We start from the raw sequence: 12,635 nt of genomic DNA on the forward strand, positions 1-12,635 counted from the left end.
TATATCCCCTTAGGGTGAAAAAAGTGAATGATTTCTCATTTGTTAGCTGAGAAATATGGCCCATAGGGAGGTAGATGGGATGTTGGGGAGCATGGAAAATGAAATAGCTCAAGTTTCAGGTCAAGATAGGAAAAATACAGGGTACAGGAACAGTATGGGTATTTTCAATACAGTGAAGGTTTTGTGCATATATTTTCTTGCCTTCATAACTCTGGTAGATAAGTCTACCAAAGGAATGAGGATGCTAGTAGTAATATGGTAAAAGAGATAACCAGAAAAATAGCCCCTTGATAAATGCTCATGAATTCTAACTGAGGGAATAGCATCAGATCTGGGTGGGGAAAAAAAAAAAGAGAAGAGAAACTATTCAAGAAAATTTGTGTACAAACAAAACCAGCAGATTAATAAGGCTCTATGCCATCTCAGATTGCCCATAATGTTTTAAAGTTCTTCCACCCTGATTTGATTGCTAAATTTAAATACAATTGCTTGTGATAAAACACAACTAAGCAATAAGTTCATTTACACTTCCACTGTCAATAGAGATTAATTACATTTTAATAATGTGTTGTATTGCAATGCCTGCATTACCATTTAAGATTAGAGTATACTATGCAACATGGAATTCCAGGATGTGAGTGACACAAAACTCAGCCTGACAATCCCAATTCAGATCCAAACAGTTTAAATACATCTCTACCATCAGTTTGTTTCTTCTGCCTTATGACTGAAGAAGAGAATTATCAAAGTGTTAAGTGACCCCAGCTCTCCTGGAAGGAGTCAGCAAACACTGATTGTGCTCAGGACAGAGCAGGGTCAGATTCAGAAGGAAACAGCCAGGAAGGGCCTCTAATACCTGCCCCCCTCAGGCACCCCTCAGCCAGTGGCAGCCCATGGGGGCAGTGGGCAGGGAGGTGAATCAGAGCCCAGCTCACCTTCAGGGCCCTGAGGGGCAGCAGGGCTGCAGCAGGTGCTGCCTCAGTGTCACACCTGCATCCCTCACCTTCCAGTCACAGCCATGTGCCCCTTGCTGCCAGGCCTGTCACCTGAGGCAATGTCCCCCGGGCGAGGGCACAGCCAGGCAGTGACAAGCTGGCAGCAGGGGCTCCTGCCTGAGGGAAATGCTGCCTCTGAGCAACCAGCTCTGGCTCTGGCTTTAATGGTGCAGGTTGTGATTCCATCATGGTGCACAGCAGCAGTTTTCCACAGTCCCAACACACTTTTTAGTGTAGGCTTTTTCGGTATAATGCATATTTTCCCCACTCGTGTTACACAGTAACTGTTAATTTTGTATTGTATTGTGGTCCTGAAAGAAAACAGCAGAAACAGGAAAAAGGCCCATGGGACTGCTAAGGTTACAACTTGCAGAGGGGTTCTACCTGCTGAGGGACCCCAGCTAAGTTTCATATATCACTAAGTTTAATTAAGGAACAGAAAGAAAAAAACAACCAAAGCTTCTGGAAAATTTATAATCCCGTTAGACTGTTTTTTAAGTTATATGACAAGCAAATATTGAAGATACATTGCATCTGCTGTGTACACTTGCAGTTGAAGCTGTAGATGCTTTGTTTAGACCTTATCTGATTCAAAAGTGACTAAATCAAGTTTTGAGATGACTGGGGTAAAAGAATAAGAAATCATATGGGGACAGAAATGGGATAATCTCAGTATTTTTGTAACTGTTGATAAAAACACGTATTTTCTAGAAAACAAACCAAACTTTCTCAAGAAACAAAACTAATAATTTCCATCATCAGATCAAAAACTTAACAATTTTTACTCTCCCGTAGTTGTTTTTCACCTGATTGAATTTCAAAGGAAACTCTTTAGGACTCAGGAGGACTGATGAATTCATAACAACATAAATGTATTCTTATGTACATTTACTACTTTGTTTACTACTACATTGTAGTAGCCACTTAATTTTGTTTAATTATTTTATCAAATAAAATTTCACAATTATTATAACTGTAGCAACAGGCACAGGTTCATGGAAGAATTCATTCTGTGAGAAACACTAATTAATTTGTTTTCTTTCCATATAATTTTAAGTTTTCATCCTTCAATTTTTTATTCAGTATTGTCCAATGACCTTTGAATTTGACTAACATATTGTACTAATAAGACAAAGAAAGAAAATAAAGTGCTACAACAGAAATTGTTTGTTCCTGGTTCACACATCCTAACACAAATGTCTAATTTGTTTGCTAAATGCTGCAAAAGAAACCTTTTTTTTTTTGTGAAGGGACAGGACACGTTCTTGACTATTGAAAAGTTTTTATTTGAATGTGCATGGTAAAGCTACTTCAGTCTAAAGAAAGGAATAATATTGCTCTACCAGGAAACTGAACTGGCATTCTTTCTTTAAAAATTATAATAGTTATCCCTAGTTTTAAAATTAAGCACAAATTCTACTGCTTTGCTGTCGCACAGCTTAACCTTTGAGGCATTGTCTAGTTGTCCATTCTTATTAATCAGCTCATGGCAGTAAGAGAAGATTACTGGGGTTTAAAAAAGGCAAATATTATGCACATCCTGTTATATTCAAATTTATTTTAATGGGAATTTAACTTTGCAATTGGTCACACTTTGACTGGGAAAGCAAACCAGGTATCTCCAGAGGTCCCTTTTAAATTATTTTATGGCTTTATGCCTTGCATCGTACTGATCACAGCACAAAAATAAGATTCCAGACATAATGTTTCTCCAAGAACCTGCAGCATATCAAATCTAGGAATTGCATGCAGCCTTAATTCACTTATCCACTGACAGCTGAAAGAGGCAGCTTCCCACTGGGCTTGCCAGGTACCTAAGCAGTAGCAATTAGTCAAACAGTACACTAATAAAGTACACTGGTTGCAAGATACTCCCACACATGACTTCAGAGTAGATGTAGAATGAATAATTTCTTGCTACATATGAAACTCCATAGGGTGGCTTGGGATATAAAAATGTAAGTATTAAATATCTAAGAATATTATCAATAAATCCAAAGATTCAAAAGCAGCTGGTTTCATTTATGCTATAATCTACCAAGGACAGGGATGGTCATTTCACAAATTACTGCAATTTTTTTAAAGGTTACTACTGAGATACTAGCCACTAGCATTTTGTGAAGACCATTTAGAAAACATGGCACAAGCATTACATCCATTGTGAGCCCCCAGCTTGTGAACTCCAGCTTTTCATTTTTAAGCTGCCTCAAAATACATGTTCAGGGCTCAGAAAGTCAATTGAGAATTCCTTCAACAGAACAGGATTTTCAATAATTTCAATGTCAGTTGCACTCAGCCCCATCTCTCTACTTTTCACCAGCAGATGAGGCAGAAGGATGGAGCAGAACCTTTGCAACCATCGGTTAAAGTTCCTCAAAGACATTGGGGACAGAGCTACCCCATGACTTCTCTTAGCTCAAGGCTGAGGCAACCTAAGGATCAAGCAACCAAAACAAGTTTCTCAAGTCTTCTTTCTTACTGCATACTAGTAATTTCAGAAGGAAAGAAATTTGCCCCACAATATAAATTTGTCTTCCAGAATGCTCAATAGGACCTAGCTATTCATAATTCCTTATTCCACAGAGAGCAGATCAGCCAGACTTCCCCATGCCATCAGTCCTAGGGCTATAATTCTAAATACCCATCCTTGGAAATGCAGGCCATGGCCTCCTAGAACTTTGCTGGAGGTAAGCTCTATGACAGGAATGTATGTGGCACTGCAGACACAGCCCCTCAGGACAGAGATAAAAGATGTCCTCCTGACTCCCTCAGCACTCACAAACACACAGAGAGCTCCAGCACAGGAGCTCAGACACATTCAGACCAACTCCCTCTGCATCAATACTGGGGCACTGTGACCATATATCTTATTCCAGGTTTCCCCAGCCTTGAATTTTCCTGAAGATGATGTTTTAGACTGGCACCAGATAGCAACAATCTCAGGTGTGCATCTACAATATTTCTGGTTAGTGACACTATGTTAAGTCTGCTCTGAAAAGAATAATCTATAAATTAAACCATAAACAATTAAAATCACCCACATATCTAACTTAAAACCCAGGTCCAGTAGACATACATACAAAAAAATTAAAATATGAAGAGCCATTTAAAAAAGTATATTTGAATGAATGAATAAGTAAGGAAAAGCTCATTGTGGCTGATTGAAAGCTTTTACAGAATATTCAAACATTTTCCCTCTTTAAGATTATCTTCAGCCAAATGGAAGAGTAATTCACAGTGCTCTGCATGTCTAGCCAATGTGTCCTCTGAGTTATCTTCTCCAGAGACCAATCAAGAAAAACAGACTGCTACTCATAACAATTTTCCCTTTTCATATCTCACTTTCCAATGCCCAAAAAGAAGTGGAAAAAAGGTAATGATCTTTCTAAATGCATTTATAAGTAGCATATATTTATTGCTCCAAAACAAATGATCAAGGACAAAAAAGGAAACAATTAATTAAAAAATATAAACAATCTTTGCTAGTAATGTTCAAGAGAATTGTAGCAAATTTAAAGTGAATATGGGGAAAATCTATTTTCATCAATAAAGCACACAAATGGATGTCCAACTGTGAATATATTTTTACTTCTTTTCAGCAAAATTCTTAGGTAGGCACATAATAGCTCTTTTGAGTATGAAAATACTTAAACATGAGCTTGAGAGCATGGACACAAACATTAGTAAAGTTTGGAGAATAATAAATCTCTCTCTGTTACAGATAAGAGACACAGGACTTCAGCAAACCTTTAGCACAGTTGGCTCACAGACTACTCATTCTCATTCTTTTTGACTCTAGATTCTACATTATGCAATTCAAATTGATAATGATTAACTAGCCAAAATCATCACTTTTTGGTTAAAGAGGAAAGTCCCCCAGAACTCTGTGATATACATAGTCATCTTCTTGCTGAATTATCAGTTTTGTGGCTGGGAGGAGGGAGCAGAGTGAACTGGGGAAGAAGGACGTGGGGGAGGCAGTGGGGAGAAGGAGTCCACTTGCATTTCTGAGTTAGATGACTCTGTTGACTGTATGTATAATTCAGTGTACCCTGCTAGTCCATCTAAGCTGGGGTGTTCATCACATTGAAAAGGAAAACTGTCAGGAAGCTCTGGATTGTGCTTAGCAGATATTGGAGCAAAGGTATTGGGTTACTCCTTGTTGAAGAACTTAACTCGTAAGTGTGTTACTAGTTAGTAACACACTTACTAGTTAAGTAAAAACGATGGTATGGGAGAAGAGGGAGAAAATAAAACCCTCCTCCTTTCTAATACATAATAGTGAAAGTGACCCACTTCCTCTGCCAGAAACTGAGCCACCATTACCAGGAGGAAAAAGGAAACTCCTTAGCCTGGGAGGAGGGACAAGTGACTTGCAGTGCTTTTGGTTTTTTGTTTTTACCCAAATACATGACCATTCTGAGAATTTACTTGGCTCTTCAGTAGAATTAAGATAGGCTAATTCTTAAAATACTGCCTGAATACCAAAGTATTACAAAGGTAACTTAATGCTGCCTGCAATTGAGACTGTCAATTCATACAAATTTTATAAATATAACCTCAAAGCTCTATGTTTTGGGGAAAGAACATGAAGAGGTGCCTCCATCAGAGCCAGCACCATGGCAGATCTCTTCTAGAATGCAGTGTGGGGTGGCTGAAAGGGGATGATGGCCTTACAAAGGTCACAACCCCAGTAAGAGACACTGCTTACCCCAGTTTCTCTGCAAAAGCAGCAAAATGACAGCTACTTCTGGCAAGTGTTTACAGCATGTCAACCTCACTGCTCACCAAAGGCTATGAAAACCTCACTGGTTGGTTTAGAATTTTATGCATGTGTCCTATATCCCATGAAACTGAATACAAGAACATATGCAAGGGGGATGAGCCCATGGCTGAATTTTACTTTGCTTGTACATGTTTTGACCACAGAGTCCAGATATATTGCTGCACAAACCCCTTCATTTAGGAAAGATCTACCACTATAACCCTCCAACCAAAATCTGTATTCATTATAAATTCACTATTCAAAATATATGAAATTTCATCTACACAATTTATTTTTACTGGATGGGGCTGCTAGAAAGCAGACTACAAGAGCACATCCAAGATTAGCAACTCTTAACTCTGAAAGCTATTCTTTAAAAAAAAAGTGACCTTTGAAAACCTGGGGATAACAGAAAGGAATTTGAGTTCCAGAAGGCCAATTAGTTTGTATTCAAAGCTGAAATGACTTGCATAAGCACATCAGGAGAAACCTAGCATTACTATAGTAAACACAAAAGGTACCAAAGCCAAGGATTAAGAGGAATTCTGTCACTTTTTAGGGGAATTAACAGCAGAACAACAATGATAATACTCCCTTTTTTACAAGGAGTCACATGAAAAAGACAAGGGATAATGGGTTTGAGTTACTTCTGGGGAGTTTCTGATTAGAAAGTAGAGGAAATTTTTCACAATGAAGACAATCAGCCATTGGAATAATCCCCCCAGAGGAAATGATAGGTTCCCCAACATTGCACATTTTAAAAATTCATCTGGACAGGGCACTAGGCCATCCTAGACCATGGTTTTGCCAAGAAAAGTTGATGAGATGATCCTTGAGGACCCTTTTAACATGGTATTCTGTGATTGCATTAACTCTTACTCTAGTGCTATTTAGGAGTCTGTCATGTACTTGAAAAGTCAACACTTGTCTTGAAATGATATTATCAACGTATGTGTTTTGAATGTGTGTTTTTTGAAGTTTTTCACTTTCATGCTTTCCTAATATAACTTTTGCTAATATAAGGTTCCATGAGCCTTTCTCTGACATATATTGATGTGTCTTCACACAGAAATCAGACCTATAACTATGGGAATATTTCCACTGAGCACTGAAATGTTGGGGAAAAATCAAAAAGAAATATTTTTTTTTTCAAGCAGACAAAGAAAGGGATGTACTTCTCCCCTTGGCACTTATGAACATTTTACTATTTTCCTGTAACATGGATATTTAATCTGATGACAATATTTACAATCAATGACTTTCCAAGCCAATATAAAATGAGTTAATCAAACCCATGCAAAAAATATAATGGGCTGCCTCATTTTACAAAACCACAATCTAAAATCAATCATCCAAAATGTTCTCCACTGCTTATTAATTCGAAAGAGTCATTTGGTTGTTTAGAGTATTAAACATCATTCCTGCCATGACGGACCTTTGCAAAGTTGATTTTCTGAGTTACCAGGTTTAAGACTGCTACATTTTAATGCACTAGAAAGCGCAACTCACTAACAGTCCATGCTGGGCTCACTCCCAAGAAACAACAACTTCCAACTAAGAGAGGATAAACACCATGCAATCCAAATACAGCTGCACAGAACACTAGCAAGGCCATGCAGAGCTGACATACAGTCAGAAAGTTATTGAAGAATACACACGTGGAGTCATACAAAGAAGTCATCCAGGTTGGTGTAGTAAAGCTAGGTATTTGTGGAAGATTAACAGGCAAACTTGGAACTTTTGGAAGAGCTACATTAGGAAGACTGTTGGTGATGCTCCTGTGAAGAAATAAACAATGTAGGAATACAATAAAAAATAGAATATTTAGAGGGCAACAGGGGAGAACCCCTTATTAGACAGAAAGCTATAAGCAGGTGCTTTGTTCAGATTTTGTAAAAAGCACTTACTTGACAGGTTGCCATGACTCTTGTTCAAGACCTCTGTGAATGGACTGAGCAATTGATGATTCCATGAGATCAATGTAGCGGACGACCATGGGAACAAAAATTTCTTGCAAGTGCTTGTGAAACTTTCCATTGCACAAAAGTGCTTTAAAAAACAAAGAGGAGACAAAAATGTCAGACCTTTTGTTACAGGAAGAAGTGTATCTTAAAACGTTTTAGTACACAAAGGCATTATAAGAGTAAGATCTAGCTTTGTAGGAAATACAGTTCAGAAAAGATAAATGAAGTGTTCCTTAAGGACAGTGTAGTACATTTCAAATTGTCAGTGTAATGAAAAGTAGGTACATACAGAAATTCTTCACTGAACCAGAACCTTTTTGCATCTTCTTAAAATTAATAATATGCTTTGCTGAATCTAAAGATTAGCAATTTTGTTCATTACTTCTACACAAGACAGGACAAAAATACCTGAACAAAGAAAAAAAAAGTATTTGAATGCCATTAATAAGCAGTAGAATATTATCTACTTCACAGATGGGACTTATTACATGAAAAACTGCATACACATGCAAACTGAACATGCTCAAAATCTGAAAATTACTTTGCCATCACCCCTGCTTGTCCCTGTATTTGCTGAAGTGCTCTCTCAGCAAATGCTAACTCCTAGCACACTAATGTCCTGTCCCACCAAGAGAATATATGTTTCATGTTCTGAATGTGTCTGTGTTCACCCTTTAATCTAGCTCTGTTATAAGAACCTATGAGAGTATTCCCATGTGCATATGGAAATCACAGAAGCTCAGACACAGAGAAAAATTTTCATGATCTTGCCAACCTTTGTTTTCTTTTGTCCGTGTGCTGTTGTTTTAAACCCTTTTGTGGGTTTCTCCTCCCACCTATTCCAGCATGCAGCCTTCCTGTATAATTGGATGGGCACCAAAACCACATTTTGAGGAGGCTTCCTCCTCTTCCAAGGAAGAAAAGCCTGGATCACAGAGCTCACCGTGGACACCATCCTTTAAAATTACAATCCCTTTTCGTTCTACTATCAATGCCATTCCATGTCTAACATGCTAAAATAATTTCTATAACTTCTAGAAACTACTTTGCCTTCCATTCCTGAATGATGTCCAGCCCAAACTGAACTTGGGAGAGATGAAGACTATGAGGCAAATGTGCCGTCAAGTTTCTGTCCCCTGTTGCTACTTGTACTGCAAGGAGTGCCCTTGTTGCTGAATGTCTGGACACCATTTTACTTTTTTCCTTGAATAAAATGATCTGAAAGCAAAAAATTATTTTCTTGAAAACATCCTTGTAGAGTAATAGGACATACTATATCAATCACCTTTACCTGAGGAAACAATATTATGTGATCAGCTCTCTGGCTTTGTGTAATTGCCTATCTTGCTAAGAATTTTGAAACTTTCAGCTAATTTCCAACCACTTTAGATGCAGGGATGGAGATATCAGATACATGAAGTTTTATAAAAACAGGCAGCTAGGTAGCAGGCAGAGATTATTAGGGTTTCCACTGAGAAAAAGGCAGAGGTGTAGGATCATCTCTTTATTAAACACTTGAGAATCCACCCTTGAGAGTACCTGTGAGTCCATTACAAACATGATCCATTATTTACACTGCTCCTCAAAATAATTGTTAACTAGTTAGTTCTAGCTTATTATTTCCATATCAGGAATTCAAAACAGTGTTATTTTTCTCTATTTATAATTGTCTTATATATATCCTAAAACTACACACCTTTCACAAGCAACAAAAATGACTGAGGAGGATTTGGATATTACAAAAGTTGCACAGTAAACAGCTGATGAGCACTGCCTTTGAGAAACAAAAGGTTGCTAGTATCCATTTGCATATTAGACTGAGTTTTCAAGGCAACTTTGAGCTGAAAAATAACAGCAAGAATACAACTGTGCCAATTAAATCAATCTTGCTGCTTTATAGTGAACCAGCGAAGAACTGTAATTAATCAGGGAATCACAGTTACTTGAAGGCATAAGCTTGTAGTTCAGTGTTTTCTGAGCACACTGCAGAAATGCTCTGCTACAAGCACTGCTCTGGGAATTACAGTAATGAAGCCTCGTGGGCAGGAAGGTGACTTGTTATTTTGAAGCCAGCATGAAATTTTAAGAAGTCACAGTCAGTAAAGGTGTTCAAAAGCTGAATCATTTTCCTAACATCATGACACCAGTCTTTACAGGGAAGTGAAATTTTCCAAAATTATGCCAAGACTTACACTTCACCTCCACAGAATTCCCTCACTATGTGGGTACACACCCACAAGAGAACTGTCGTGGATCAACAGCTCCATGAGCATTCTGTTTTCCCAGGGTTAAGGACTTGGCAGCTCTGATTTACCCATCTGGAGATCTCCATCAAGGATTAATGCAGGGCAGGGAAAGAACTCAGAGCACAGAGATAAGTGATATAGCTGAGTAGCATCATCAGACTCATGGCACTCTACCCTATGATTAAAATTGATCTTGCCAAAAGATACCTGTGCATCAAAGCAGATGGGAAACAGGAGATCCTTGAGGAAATGCCACGCTTCAGATCCCTCAACTACCACTTGTCTTCAAAGCTATGCAGCTTAATACTCCATTGTCTTTTAAATACAGACACCTCACACCCTCTTCATATGAGCCATCATATGAGCCATGCATATTCACACAAGGAACAACAAAATGAAAGCCTATGCCAGAGCAAGGTAATGCATTGGCAATATTAAAGGAAAACACATTATGGGAATGGAAACAGAAACCCGAACTAGATATTCTTGAAATATTGAAGTTGAAGAAGAAAACTATTCTATTTTTTCCATATTAGGAAATATATTAGCTGAAATATATTAAAATATTACAAGAAAATATCAGAGATGAATCTAAAGTCTAGTTATTCAGTACTGGAATGAGGTTTCATCTCCAACAGTAGGAAATGAATCTGCTGTGCCTGTGTACCACAGAAGCAGAGAGGCTTCTATTGCTTTTACTAATACAGGCACATCTCAGGAGCTTTCCTGGAGTCAGCATGTCATGCTGTCCTCAAGAGCTTCTGCAGAATCAAAGGCAGGCAAGCATGACACAGATCAACATAAGTCTCCTTTCCCTTGACAAAACTAGCACTCTGTCCGAGAGTCTGTAATTATTCTGCTCTTAATTGGATTCTACTGAAAAGATAACCTGAATTTTCTGGAATATTTTAAAATCCAAAATAAGAAAGAGTATATTTCAAGAAGCAAATATCCTTGAGGGTCCAGATTATATTTCTAGCAATTGAAACTCAACCAATGACATGTGAAAAGAAAGTTTATATTCCTGTTCATTTGCTGTTTATATTCTGCCTCCACAGAGAATTTCTTAATCAGCTAGTTAAATTGCAGTACAAATTGCAAGTGTTCCAATTTAAATGGAAATTATCTTGTATTTTTAGATATAAGACATATTTTTAAAGTGAAATTTAGAGGTTTGCTTTGTGAAAGCAAGGTTAAAATTTATTTGAACTTTACAAGATAGAGTGACATAAACAGGTTATAGCACAATTTGTGTATAAGTCCCATTAGGAAAAATGATTACTGAATATTCTGGAAAGGAACAATGCAGCTTGAGTTAACTCTCAGTACCAATAACCAAGACATGCAGCTGTTATCTGAAGGTTATGATTTCAAAGCAGTTCCTAATAGGACTGAGTCCCTGATCTGAGAAAAGATACCCTACAATGAATGAGAAGTGTAAGGTTTGAGGTATTGGGGTGGGTATACAGTTTGCTCTGATTACCTTAAATCCAAGTTGTTTTCTAACTCTACCCTCTAGTTTAAGATAGGGTACAATGTTATACATAAATTCTAGTCCAAAAGTGGTACAAAGTCTGTAACAAAGCAGGAAGGTGATGGTTCTGTCTTTGGGGGTGCTTGCCACTCTGCTACTAGCAACAATAGTGGGAAAAAGTGCATCAGAGAATTCCTGTTTGAAGTCAATAACCATAATTATGGCAATGGCTTTCAAAAGACTAACACTCAACATGCTGCTTTTTCTAAATCAGCTTCATCAGACTCTGCCCTTTAGAGCAGACAGTGGCAGAGTTAGAGCAGGTGCACAGACATTCCACTGAGTAAGACTTGAAGGAATGAGTCACCTTTATAACACCCCTGGTTTTGACTGGTTCATGCCAAGGTAGCAATGCAATAATGCTGAGCAACAGCACAGGACAAAGTGTCAGTAAGTGACACTTGCAGAGAAAACTTGGTAATAAAATGATCAGAATACTGAATAGAGTTGGAAAACCTCTATAACAAGCAAAATATCTAACTAGGCATATCCCACTAAAAGATATCTCTCACACCACGTTAAATGAAGAGAAATTAATACGTGTCTCTTTTGGGCACTAAAAACCAGATTAATCTGAATAATTAAACAACTACAGAATGTAAATTGCCCTCTAAAGCAGGCCCCTTCAAACACAATATATAGGCTCTGTGGAAGAAAAGTAACATAGTCATTACAGAAAGTAAGATACAATCCTGGGATAACTATGTTCTTCTTCCCTTTATGAATATCTAATTTTGGAAAAAATAATTTTGCTGTCCTAGAGAGATGTTGAGTACTGCTATCACTGTACAGTCTGCAAAGCTTATCAGAGTCAGGCATAATTGTGTGTGGACAATAGGAACTTGGAGATCATTAAAATGCATACTATAAAAGCAGCTATGATATTTTTTTCAAATATTTACAATTTGAAAAAACACAAGGAATTTATCTTCAATCTATTATTCATCTCTCCAGTGAATATAATTTTTTAATTCACTTTTTGTAGTTAGCAGAGAGATGTTAGATGTTAGCAGTTAGATTTTCTCATGAGAGCTGTTCTCTCAAGAGAGCAGCTGAAATATTTTACAAGATGGGAAGATCATCCTCCTCCCTCCCTCTATTTGTTAAAGTTTTTCAGTTAGACTAAATGGG

The 12,635-nt window shown here is 37.6% G+C and overlaps 1 protein-coding gene across 9 annotated transcripts in view; it reads right to left on the reverse strand.

Annotated features, from left to right (window-relative positions):
- Window positions 1-12,635, reverse strand: part of CADPS2 (calcium dependent secretion activator 2) — a 284,338-nt gene that overhangs the window by 40,962 nt on the left and 230,741 nt on the right. For 5 of the 9 annotated variants that reach the window (XM_071423747.1, XM_071423746.1, XM_071423745.1 and 2 more), the window contains 2 exons: window positions 7,668-7,809; window positions 7,419-7,538 (listed from right to left, as the gene is read on the reverse strand). In XM_071423747.1, the coding sequence (XP_071279848.1) occupies window positions 7,419-7,538; window positions 7,668-7,809 (262 nt within the window). The remainder of the gene's footprint in view (window positions 1-7,418; window positions 7,539-7,667; window positions 7,810-12,635) is intronic. The other 4 variants (XM_071423750.1, XM_071423752.1, XM_071423749.1 and 1 more) reach the window with 1 other exon arrangement.

This window comes from Agelaius tricolor, unplaced genomic scaffold (genome assembly GCF_023055355.1).
Source record: "Agelaius tricolor isolate 1412-34295 unplaced genomic scaffold, bAgeTri1.0.p SCAF_3, whole genome shotgun sequence".
NCBI classification, from domain to species: Eukaryota; Metazoa; Chordata; class Aves; order Passeriformes; family Icteridae; genus Agelaius; species Agelaius tricolor.